At 32.9% G+C, this 13082-nt stretch overlaps 1 protein-coding gene across 1 annotated transcript in view; it reads right to left on the reverse strand.

Moving 5' to 3' along the window:
* Positions 1–13082, reverse strand: part of LOC129235184 (GRIP and coiled-coil domain-containing protein 2-like) — a 97397-nt gene that overhangs the window by 61838 nt on the left and 22477 nt on the right. The window contains exons 3-4 of the mRNA XM_054868879.1: positions 7052–7136; positions 6827–6960 (exon numbers count right to left, since the gene is read on the reverse strand). Coding sequence (XP_054724854.1) covers positions 6827–6960; positions 7052–7136 — 219 coding nt within the window. The remainder of the gene's footprint in view (positions 1–6826; positions 6961–7051; positions 7137–13082) is intronic.

Below are 13082 nucleotides of genomic sequence, written 5' to 3' on the forward strand. Positions count from 1 at the left end.
TGACCGTAAGACCTGCCTCCAAACACCACTTTTCAATTTCCTCAAGGGCAGACCTCATGAGATTTGTAACAGTATCATGGAACCTACCCCTTATAACAAGGGTAATGTCGTCCGCACAGCCAATGCAGTGTGCAGACCTTTGCGACGAATTCTTTCCAGAAGTTCATCAACCACCAGGCCCCAAAGCAGAGGGGAGAGAAGACCCTATTGTGGGCAGCAACGGCAGTTACCCACCATCACAGTTTTGCCCAGCATGCAAGCTTTTTCCATACGGGTTGTTAGCAGACTATTAACCCAGGTACATATCATGGGATCAATTCCCTTGTGTGTGAGAGAGTTATTAATAGTCTCACTAGGGACTTTATCAAAAGTTCCCTCAATGTCAAGGAAAACAGCGAGAGCTACTTCTTGTCCATTTACTGCACCATCCAGAGCTGTTGTCAGCTCATAAAGTGCAGTTTCAGTGGACCTTCCAGGCTGATAAGCATGCTGGCACTTAGAAAGAGGATTGGTTTTCAAAACACAATCCCTGATGTGTCTATCAATCAGTTTTTCCAGAGTTTTTAGGAGAAAAGAGGTAAGACTGATGGGTCTAAAGGCTTTTGTTACATTGTAGTTTGGCTCAGTGGCGTAGCGAGAAAAAATCCTTGGAGGGGGTTTATTTTTTCTGAAGTTTAAAGTAAAGCCATGCCCTCAAATTTTATACACTTATATTATATATATATATATATATATACAGACTCAATATGAGACTCAAAACAATATATATATATATATATATATATATATATATATATATATATATATATATATATATATATATATATATATATATATATATATATATATATTGTTTTGAGTCTCATGGGGGGGGGGGGGGTTCTGACCCCCCTATCCCCCCATGCCTACGCTTTTGGTTTGGCTTACCTGGCTTGGGTATGAAAATTACTTTGCAAGTTCTCCAAGTATACGGCACATAGCCAAAAACAAGACAGGACCTGTAGATCCTACAAAGATGTGATGTAATAATATCCACACCCTTCTGCAGGAGAGCAGGTATAATATCATCTGGTCCAGCAGATTTGTCAGGGAATACAAAGATCTCATTCCCACATTATTATGCATTCTCAAACAAGATGTTTTTACTCCTTTATCTTCTATTTGAAGTAGCTGTCCAACATTGCCCTTTGTTAATTTCTTTCCCTTCCATTCAACTAACAAAACGTCCAAATGCTATGAATCCTTTCGCATATTCTCATTATTTGTTGCTTTTGATTCAGCTGTATCTTCTTTTAAATATTATTTTTAACTGTCAGTCTGAAGGGAAATCTCCATCGATTTGTTGAAACACCGACTTTATTCAATAATATAACTTGTTACAGGGTTCAAATAGTGCATATTTTGTGGGTCAGGATGAGAATGGATATTAGTTATTACTCCATCTTTTTGAAAATTGATCTTTGAATTCACTGATCTCTTCACAGTATGTTTAACGGTTGAACTAATGCTCTCAACAGTCCTTTCCAATGACTTGTGTTAACAAATCTGAAAGCAGTTTCAATATTGTATTGTTCCAATATAAATATCAAGTTTGTAAGCAATTGTTTCTGCTTGAATTGGCTTATCATATCACAAACATATCATACCAAAATGATTTTCACATGCTTAGAAACTTTTAAGTGCAGTTTTCATGATTTTTATCACATACAATAGAATAAATAAAATCACAAAACCTTTTTTTAAAAAATTAAACCAAAGTTTATTTTTTAAATGAAAGCACACATAATTTTTATACAAATATTACTTATATATGTTTTAAATGTGACTACTAACTTTAAACAATAGTTTGTTTTCCACTAGCACTCTAAAATTTTATCCTGTATCAGCTTCTAGATAAATGTTCTTCCGTAACCTATTTTTTTGACCTTCCGTTTCCATTAAAAACCATGTAAATTAAATCTATATTAAAATTCTAACTGAGCCTCCTTGACAAGGAACATAATTCTGTTTTGCATAAAAAAAACATTTGTTTCTGTACCCAATAGGTTCTTGGTGAACTAACTGATATGTAGTATTTTGGTAACGGAAGGACATCAAGCTGTCACCTTAGTAATGGGCCTATTTCACGGTTGAAAAAAAAAGAAATTTTAAATTACTTACTGAAAAGTTTAACTAGACGTTCGAAAGATAAAAGTTAACCTAAATATTATATGCAAGTATAATGAAATTACAGAATGTAATAAAAAAGAGATTTTTTGTTCTGTAAAAACACAAAGAGAAAACTTGATTTTGCACTTGATTTTCTGAAAGTCATCAAACTATTCGGAAAAAAACAGGTTAAGGTTCAAGAAATTCGTTTATTTCTGAAGAGAATGGTATGTGGCATGTGATAGAATATTAATTTTTAAAATTCAAGTGTCAAGTCCCCCTTTTCCTGGAATTCACCTAAATCAAATAGAATACCAAACAGTTATGAATGAAAAATTAGTAAAAATAAAATAGAATAAAAATACACAAAAATTTGCAATGAGACATCATTCATCTGAGATGGAAGTCTCATCCGATAAAAAGGCACCCCTTTAGAGCTACAGCCCTGATTAGATAGGTAACCCTTCTTTAGACACCACAATTTTAACAAAAGAACATATATATGTCAACATTAAAATATTATTCCCTCCCACTTTTCAAAAAAAAATCTGAAGCTTATTTTAAAATTAAATAAAACAAGGGTGCCCACCTAGGGTGAGGGGGGGGGGGGGTGAGGGATATTTTTATCATTTGGGGGGGGGGGGGGATTCTTGCTTTTAGGGAGCTTTTCGCGATATTTAGGGGAGTGCGCCTTTTCCCTTGGGGGGGGGGGGGGGAGCACCCCTGAATAAAACATGCTAAATCAATTATATATAATAATGCATCTCAAGGTGTTAGCTCCTTCTATTCACTTTGTGTTCTTGCAGATAAAGAGAGTTATCTGATCCATTGCCATTGCATGACAAATGAAATTTATAAAAACTGAATTGAGGAGAAAAAATTGTGTCTTTAGAAATAAATATTATCATTAAAATTTTAATTCAAAAAATTTAAAAAAGCATTTGACAATTTTTCAATTAATAAATATTCTTGTCTTTTTTTTCTGATGCAAAAATTGTTTATTTTTATTTATTTATTTTTATAAATTCGTAGTGATTATTTCTAAATATTTTTGTAATATTATTTAAATACTTAGATATGGTTATTATTGTTTAAATCATACCTAACTTACGAATCTTTTACAACAAAAAAATATTATTAATTCATTTAGAATATGTTTTTCAATCTTCATTTTATCTGTTATGAAAAATATTCATTAAAAAAAAAAAAAAAAAAAAAAAACATAGTATATTTTTTTAACAGTATCTTTTATTTAATATTACAAGTGTGCACATTTCTCATTGCACAGTTAATTTAGCTTTCAATAGTCACTTGATGTATCATGGAAAAACTTTTGAATTTTATTAGTATTCTTTTTGTATGTCATTAAACATGAATAAAACATTTGACAAGATAGATTGACATTTATGTAAAATTACACTTTTAGAAACAGGAAGAAATCAACTACAGAGCAGAGGAATTCAGAAAAGTAAAAAGAAAAAGAATGCTTCAAAGCCTAGCCCCAATCTTCAATTACAAATGCTTTAATTTGCCAGAGATAAATTCCACTTGCTGGCCTCTTTGGCATGATAATTTGAAAGATTAGGTACACTTTTAGTGCTTTGTGACACCCACCCTCCCTCTTGCTGTTTTAAAAATGTTAATAAAAATGATATAGACAGGTCTACACCATTTTGCAGTATAAAGATGATGACATAAGAGAACCTATTCATCCCTCCATGTAACAGAACCTATTCATTCCTCATTACATTTTGAAATTGAAAAACAAAATTCATTAATTTTACAAATTCTAGTGAAAATTGGAAAGCTTTCTGAGGCATCTGACATGGTGCCATGTCATTAACATTTACTGATTTTGCTTACATATTATACTGCTACTGGTTGATTGCATTAAAAGTATGGGAATATGGGGCAAAGTGGAATAGCGGGGCAAATGAAATATTTACTCTGCTTTTGGTGTCACCTGACTAGTAATCAGTTTTGGTCTCCTTATCTTAAGAAAGATATTAATGTATTGGAAAGGCTTCAAAGGTGGGCTACAAGGCTAATAAATGGACTTTCTCATTTAGACTATAATTTCAGGCTTAGAAGGCTAAAAATGTACAGTCTTGAGCAAAGAAGAGACCAAGGGGACATGATTCAGTTGTTTAAATTTATTAAAATGAAAGATGTTATGGGGCTGAAGTTTAGCACTGTAAACAGGACAAGGGGTCATTGTTTTAAGCTATTTAAATCTCAGGCTAACATGGATATTAGGAAAAATTATTATTATTATAGCAGGGTAGTGGAACCTTGGAACAGCTTACAGGAAGAGGTGGTAATGAGCCGAGTTATTTTTAGATAGTTTTAAGAGGGCCATTGATCTTCACTGGGGATTGTAAATTGACTAGGACCAGTCTAGCTGGGCCCAGAGCCTGTTGTTGGTTGTCACTTTTGTATTTGTAATGTTTTAATTATGTAGTAACACATGTACTCTATTCCAGTCAGGGAAAAAATACTTCTGAAAATCAAAGAATATGATAATGCAAGCAATTTTCAAAAATTGATACTCATACAGTAATATTTTGTTATAAGTCAAAAAAATTTTTTTTTTATTATTAAGTGATAAAGTCATTGTTATTAATATTTTAAACATTAATTGAGACTTACTAATATATGGTGCAGTATTTATTTGCTTAATATTAAGCTTATTTATATTTCAAATGCTTTGTACGGTTAGTCAAGTGTATACGAGGCAAAGTGGATGGGGAAAAGTGAAATATAGTTCATTTCATTTACTTATTCAATCTTTTAAAAAAACATTTACATATTACAGTCGAGTTCTGACTTATGCGAGGGCTGCGTTCCAAGACTCCTTGCGTATGTCGAAATTTCGCGTTGTGGAAAAATATATGCATGCAAATTTTTTAGAAGCATACCAAATTCTTTTAGACACTTTTAAAAAACCATCAAGCTGCAGCATTCTCAACTATGCATTAGTTTCTTGCATAAAGAACTCAACTTTCACTCGTTTTAAAAATAAAAAGCTGTTTTATTCAACATGAAATACTTTAAGATGCACAAAATGAATGATCAACGGGAAGGGAAAGACATAAAATAAAACAACACAGTGCGCACAGTATGTAATAATAGTAAAATGCTGCACTATAATAATAATGTACAGTAGATACGATAACAATATTTAAGAGTTAAAAAATGAAGATAGTGATGATTTATGCTCCATGATCAGATTGTTATTCTTTTTAAATACGGTTGCTCCATCTTTTCTTTTATAACGTTTCAATTTGTGGCAACAGCCCCTTTTCCCGATCTCTTTATTAATCCACAATACAAGAGTAGCTTCCATTTTCATAATATATACTTTGTTAGACTGCTCTGCAAGCTTCAATATTGAAACTAAGTTCTGAACTTTTATCGATATCTTTGTTTTTACTTTTACTTGTACGTATGGAAGATTCCCTCATACTTATTGTAACACTACTGTCGAAGTTTTGTAGTTGTCCAAGCATATCGATAATCTTAGCCTGTTTTTTTCCTAAGCAGAAACTTTCTTTTTCTTCCCATCTTCAAACTTAAGATGAAGGTGCCACTAAGGTGCCATTATATTTCATCAACTTTACTATTAAGAGTGAAAAAAATAAATAAGTGAAAGTTGCTGCGTGGTTATTTGATGCACTAACAACATGATGCGTAAACTAGTTTGGTGTGGAAACTTTCGCTGTCAGTGATGCTTAAAGGGATGAAATAACACTCACAAAAAATCAATATTTAGTAGCCAATAATGAAGTCGATACTTCCTTCCAAAGAAAATCGTGTTGTGGACGAAAAATTTGCTTTAGCTCTAAAATTCGTTATTCGTGCAAAATTCGTGTTATAGCCATTTTGAGTAAGTCAAATCGCGTTGTAGTGGGAGTTGACTGTAGTTAATTAGTTGTTCCATTCACATTCCTTCATTTAAAAATTCTCTTATTTGTTCATTCATTCACTTACTTTTTTTTTCATTCACTATTTCATTCATTCATTTAATTTTTCTCATGTAAGAACTTATTTATGTATTGATTTATTGTTTCATTTTATTTTGATTTCTTCTTTCATTCTTTAATTTACTCATATCTTCTTTCAAAAATATCTTGAACAATCGAAGAGAAAATATTTCATTAGAAAAATATTTTATTTTCACTTTGCTCATGCAAAAAAAGAAGGGAAAAATTACCACTTTTTTTTAAAGGTACAAATTTACTGTCAAAAATAATGTTTCAGTGTAAGTTTTATTACAACATATGGTGTTCTTTATCTACCATAATTTTTAAAACAAATTTCTAATTTGTTCATTTTGAAAAAAGTAAATGATCTTAACCATTTCACTTTGCCCCACATTCCCCCTACTTATAATTATTTTCTAGCCTATTCTTGTACAGTAATAAATATTTTAAGCTTTATTATTGCTTACTATTTTGTGTAAAATCAAACAAAATAAAAGAAAAAAAGACTGAAAACTACACTTAGAAATTTAAAAATAGCTAATCATGAATTTAATGCTAAAATAACTGCCCCCGAATTATATGATCGTTTTATTTTATTCTCTACATGTGCAGTACAAAAATTAACTGTGCTAGTTCCTGACTTATTCGAATGTCATCACTAGTTTCTTACAAGTGAACACCTTTTCTAAACTCACTTTTTCTTCAAGAAGCTTTAAATTATTGGATTTGAGTAAGCTGATTTCATCAGAAAGTTTCTTCTCATTTTCCTCATAATCTACAGCTATTGAATTCTTTTCTTGATCCAACTGTTGACATTTTGCATTTAGTTCTAAAATAAAGAAAAAAACATACAAAAACATCTTTCTTTAATTAAAAAAGAAAAAAAAAATCTAAAAGAGACTTTTTTTTTGCTTAATTACCATCACTTTTTGCTTTTGCTTTTTGTAACAAAGTCAGTTGTTTCTTTACAATTTTCACTAGGTCTTCATGGCTCTTTTCTTCCAACTAAAGAGAGAGAAAAAAAATGTACACTATAAATATCCAGAGATGTTTTTCAAGAAGTTAAAGGGAAAAACCAAAAGTGAACAGGAACACCAAGCAGGGAAATGTAGCACACCAAAATCTCCAAGATGCAGCCCCATGAAAAGGACAGTCAAGGGGATTGCTCTTGAGTTGGAGGTTGGGTTGGGGCTCATATACCAGTAGTTTGCACAGGGGTATATTTAAGCTCTTAGTAGTTCTGGGAGGAAGGATGGTGGACAAAGTACAGTGCATAGTTGTCCAAACTATGATACAAGTAGTTAAAGTGCTACAGTTGCTATTTTTTAGTCATAGCTTGTTGTAAACTGCACTACTTTAGTGTAGTGGATAGTGCAGTACAAAAAAACCCAGCTAAACAGGTCGCAGAGATTCTCAACAACTACTTTAACGTTAGTTTAGTAAAGAAAGAATGCTCAAACACAACTAATTTTTATAACTGATTGGTGTAAATTTAATGAGACTATGTCAGCCGATACAATGAGAATATCCCAATAGCCTAGCATTCAGGTCTGGACTGGCCAGGTCGGCGACCGCCGAGGGCCCCCAAACGAAACAGAAAAAAAATTACAGTGAAAAATGACTTTACAGTTCTTTGATTTTCTTTGTAACCATATTTCGATCATCTTCCTTATACATTTTACCACAATCAGGACCTGATTTATGAATAGGCCAACTAGGCTGTGGCTTAGGGCCCCTGCTTTTTAGGGGTCCCTAAATGCTAAAATTGTTTAGCTAATGACTAAAAGATTTTTGTTCCAAAATTGCAGGGGCACAAAATTAATTTTTATAAAAATTCCTCGTTGCAGAAAACTGGTGTCCAAGCTTTAGTTGAGTTGCCCGATTGATGTTTGATCATTTTGTGCTGTAAATAAAAAAGATTCAACTAATAGAAGTTAAAAAACAAATTAGGTGGGGAAATGATGTTCATTACAGTAAATATTTCCCGAACCATTTTTTATGAATTTGCGAATTAAGTTATCTTTCTAGATTGACCTTAAATGCATAGGCGGATTTAGGACTGAGTTCCTGGGGGGGGGGGGGGGGAGGGGGGGGGAGGATTTTTTTTTTTGAGCAATATTAGTTAAAGTCAAGACTGGATTTATAATATAGACTTAATATGGCCCTAAGCTGTTTCAGCTTTTTGGTATGTTTTGTAGACCCGGACAACTTTTCTCTCGGTGGCAAAAAAATCCAAAGTGCCCCCCCCCCTTCCCACTATGTTTTATACATATGGTTCATGATGGGAAATGGTGTCCTTTTTCAGAAGGGAATATACTCAATTAGATATACCAAGTAGAACATACCAATAGAATATACCCAATTTTAGGGTGTCCGGGGGTTTCTCCCTGTAAGAATTTTTGTAAAATAGATATAAATTTCTGCATTTTGAAGCCTTCTCAGGGGTCGATCCAGGTTTTATTTTTTGGGTCCCCATTTTGTGAAAAGGCAAAATATTTTTGCGAAATTTCTTTATTTTTGTGAAAAAGCAAAATATTTTTGTGAATTTTCTTTATTTTTGTAAAAAAGACCTTCTCGTGATTTTTTCTTGGAAAAGATTATATTAAAGCATTTTCAGCTGTCGTATCGTTAAAGAAAAGCCCTAGACAGGTTTCAAGGGTGATTGCAAGTTCTTGTAGAATACCTGAAAGCTGTCAAGAGAAAATGCGCTGGGGGGAGGGGGGAAGTAAGACCCTTAACATTTTATTCGTAATTTGACACATACATTACATTTATTGTTTTTTACAAATATACAAATGCAAGGCACACTTTCTTAAGGTGAAAGTCTCACAACAGATTTCCTGTTTGCCCCTCTCAAATACTTTTGGAACAATGAAAATTGCTCATGCTGCTGAACGTAATGATAACTCTTAATAAATACAATATGAATAGAATCAAAGATATCACATATTTCTTAACACAATAGTGAAATACTCATTAAAGAAGCCATGTGTGTGTTTGAAAAACTTAAAAGTAATTAAAACCCAAAATAATACTGCACCAGCATTCAGCGTTTAATTTTTTGACATTTGCCGTTCTTACAGAGTTGGTATTTTGCTTTAAACTTTGCAATTTAATGATGTTAATAAATATATTTAAAAAAAATATTTGTTTGCCTCTTAACAAGGTACAGTATACATCAAAAATGCGAAAAATTCGTTTACCATGGCGGATGTAAGGAAATCGAGATCTTCAAAAGAAATAGAAATATAAAAACAGCATATAAAAGAATTTTATTTTAAGTAAAGTTATTTTAGAATTGGATTTTTAAACTCAACACAAATTAATACTAAATATGTATTGCGTAATCAAAGTAAAGTTTAGGATTTTTCTGAAAACAAGCCACCAATCACAAGAGTCCCTCCCCCCCCCCTTTTACGCTCTCAAGCAAAAACACCTCACGCAGCAGGCAAAAAGATAAGAAGGGGGGAGGTGGAAGAGGGGTAGGCTTCCGCGTAGATGCGTACACATTTGCGATTAATAAATATTGTGAAAAGGCTGCCCTTTTACAAATTTTTGTGAAGGGGTTGCTTTTATGACGCGGAATTTTGTGAGCGGGGCAGCTTTTGCGATGAGGAATTTTGTGAATGGGCCCCTTTTGCGACGCGGAATTTTGTGAATGGGGCCGCTTTTGCCATGCGGAATTTTGTGAAGGGGCCGCAAAGCGACCCCAATTTGGCGCTGGATCGACCCCTGCTTCTGCAATTCGATGAATTGCACAAAGATTCAATCTGCACAAAGATCTCTGGAAAAAAAATAACAAAATACTCTTTTGCCAATTACGATAATACACAATACAAATCAGTGGCAGCAGTCCTCAGAGAGAAAAAGCGAGGGAGAAGATAAGATTATGTTTTGTTATTTGCTTACATCGGGCTGTTTAAATTCACAATTAGTTTTTGGTCAAGCCTTTAACCCACCCACAAATACAACAGTGAATTCAATACAAAATGATCAAGAGTAAAAAATGCTTTTAAAAAAATGGTGTACAGATTTAGAAAATAGATAACAGGAGAGTACCATGCTGCCCATTTGGACAATTCGTAATTTATACACTGGATAAGAAATTAAGTTGAAGCACAATTTGCTTAGGAATTTCAAAGACTCATCTAATCTGTTTCAAGGACTTGAGAAAAATTAAAATTATTTAATTACAAGCAGTGCAGAAAACGAAAAGGAATAGAGATGGTGTTTTTTTTCCATGTGCTGAACAGATTAACAATATGCAGAAGTAAGATAGAAGCAAGCAATACAAAAGAATTTCCAAAATACTGCACTGCATTTGGGATTAAATAAACAGCAAGATGTGAAACATGTGAATCACAAAAATTTATCTCAAGTACTATGTTACAAAAACGTGAGAACCATGATTTTTACATTTTTGATGCAAGATGAGGCAAGGAACTGAATTTAACATATTTCAGCATTTATTCCTCTACCGTCTATCCCCTCCCATTTGTTATAAATGTTTAAATTTATGGTTTGTATCCGTACTTTTCCAAAATTTTCAAGCACTTTAAAATGAAATTTATTTTTTCAAGTCCTTCCCTTTTTTTTTTTTTTTTGATAAGGAACAAATCATGAAATTTTCTGGAGTTGGAGACCTTCAACAAAGCGGGTGTCCTAAGCTATATAGCTTGTTTAGTTTATAGGAAAATTCGCTTTTTAAAAATCTTTGTTTCCGTTTCTAATTTGTTGAAATAATCCTTGATTGTTTTAAGTATTGCAGCTGAATACATAGCTCGTTCAGTCGATATTTTCACTTATATACTTGCCCTAATAGCTTTCAGTTCAAAGTAGTCGTTTTCAACACATTTCAGTATCCCAGTGACCGCTTTACTACTAGTAATATATTGATTAAGGTAAAATGAAAAATTATCAAATAAGCTTTGTGCTACAATATGATTAAGGTGAAAAAACAACGTAAATAAAGCACAAATATTCGAGAAAATACAGCATATAGCTATTTCAAGGCTACAATGGAGCCTCTTCATTTAGGCATTTTTTTTTTCATTTAGTAATATATTGTATGGATTTCTCCCCCCCCCCCTAGAAAAGGACAGTCACTATTCTCTTCATTTTCGCTTCTGAACTATTCAAAAAAGAAAAAAAATCATGATTTTTTTCTTTTAAGATTTTGGAAGGTTTATGGTTACTATGTATAAAGTCCTCCCAAGACTGGGGCGGCATTGCCCCCCTCCGCCCCCCCCCCATAAATCCGCCCATGCTTAAATGACATTTTTACTCAGCTAAACATAAATTGTTTTATGACACAACAACCAGCAAATGTTATAATGTATTTATAATTACTAAAAACAGGTTTGGATCCAAAGCTGTCTTGGAACCAAAATGTCGGATTAGTCGGCCTGTCCTCTTATAATGGTTCTAGGTATAACGAACTACACATTACATCTCTTGCATCTAATATTGTAGCGTAGAGACTTCAGATATGAATTTTTTTCTCTCCAACGACAAGTGCAAGATTCATGATGTTTTACTTTCCAAAGAACTGAAGAAAGGTATGCTGCATTTGTTTAACGCTTTTCATTCTTACAATAATGCCATAATTAAAGAATAGTACCTTAGTAATTTTCAGATTTTTTTTTATAAATCTAAAATTTAACATACCATAAAATTTTATGGCACAGATTGGGCCACTGAAGATTTCAGTGGCGCAATTTAAAAAAGTTTCAGGTTCTTTTTTCGAGGTGGAAGGGCACCATAAGGTGAGGGAGCTTCACATCATTTGAGGGGGTACCATTGCTCGTAGGGACACCCCTTGTTTTTTGAAAAAAATTTCCTTTAACTTCCTTAAACTTTTTTTTTTTTGGTTTTCGGGAAAGCACCAGGGGAATCTGACTCAAACCTCCCTCTCCCTAACATCATCACAGATCGCCTAAAATGGGGGGGGGGGGGGGGGGGGAGATTTGTAAAATTTTCCTAGGGAAGCCCTAAACTCCATTCATTTGCTTAAATTTATCAAAGACTGCCTTATGGGCATATTTAGGGGGTTTTAATGTCAAACGAAAATTCTAGCAGGGTTCGTACTCAATTTCAAAAATAAAACGAAGGAGTTTTGAAGGAGTAAAATGAGATTTTGAAGGAGTACTAATGGGCTGTCCTTAAATGATGTCACACTTTTTTTAACATATTTGACTCCTTCCCCCCCTTTGTCACAAAGTGTCACATTTCACCTTACTCCTTCTCTTGCCATATGTCCTTTTTTTTCAAACTTATTATTGTTTCAATAACTGTGTGATGTCACTTTTTGTCACCCTCTCTCTTCCCCTTGTCACAATTTTATTAACCCCTCTCCTTCTCAAGGCATGTCATCACTTGTGAATGACTCATTTTACGATATCATAACTGCAATTTACTAAACAAGTGTTTTTTCAACACAACCACCAAATATAGTCAGGGGCGTAGCTAAGGGGGGGTTTTGGGGACAAAACCCCCCCCCGAAAAGTTAGTCTCTCAAAAAAAAAAAAAAAAAAGAGAAAAAGAAGAGAGAAGAGAAAGAAAAAAAAAGAAGAAAAGGGAAAAATTCCAAGCGATTATATATATATATATATATATATATATATATATATATATATATATATATATATATATATATATATATATAAAAAGAAGTAACCCCCCCCGAAAGTCGGGTCTAGCTACGCCACTGAATATAGTACATCTATTTATGTATTTTTAAATAATAATTAGACAAACTGACTTTTGCAGCTGAGAGTGGTGAAAGAAAAATAACCATAAAACTTGAAAAAATAGCCAAGCATCATTTAATCATGTTTTACTTCACTTATGAAAGGTTTTAGCATCTAATAAATATTTCACCTTCATCTTTTATGACTTAAATGATCATTTTGTAAACCACATCTTCATGGCAAAAAAAAAAAATAAATATAT

This window comes from Uloborus diversus, chromosome 2 (genome assembly GCF_026930045.1).
Source record: "Uloborus diversus isolate 005 chromosome 2, Udiv.v.3.1, whole genome shotgun sequence".
Lineage (NCBI taxonomy): Eukaryota > Metazoa > Arthropoda > Arachnida > Araneae > Uloboridae > Uloborus > Uloborus diversus.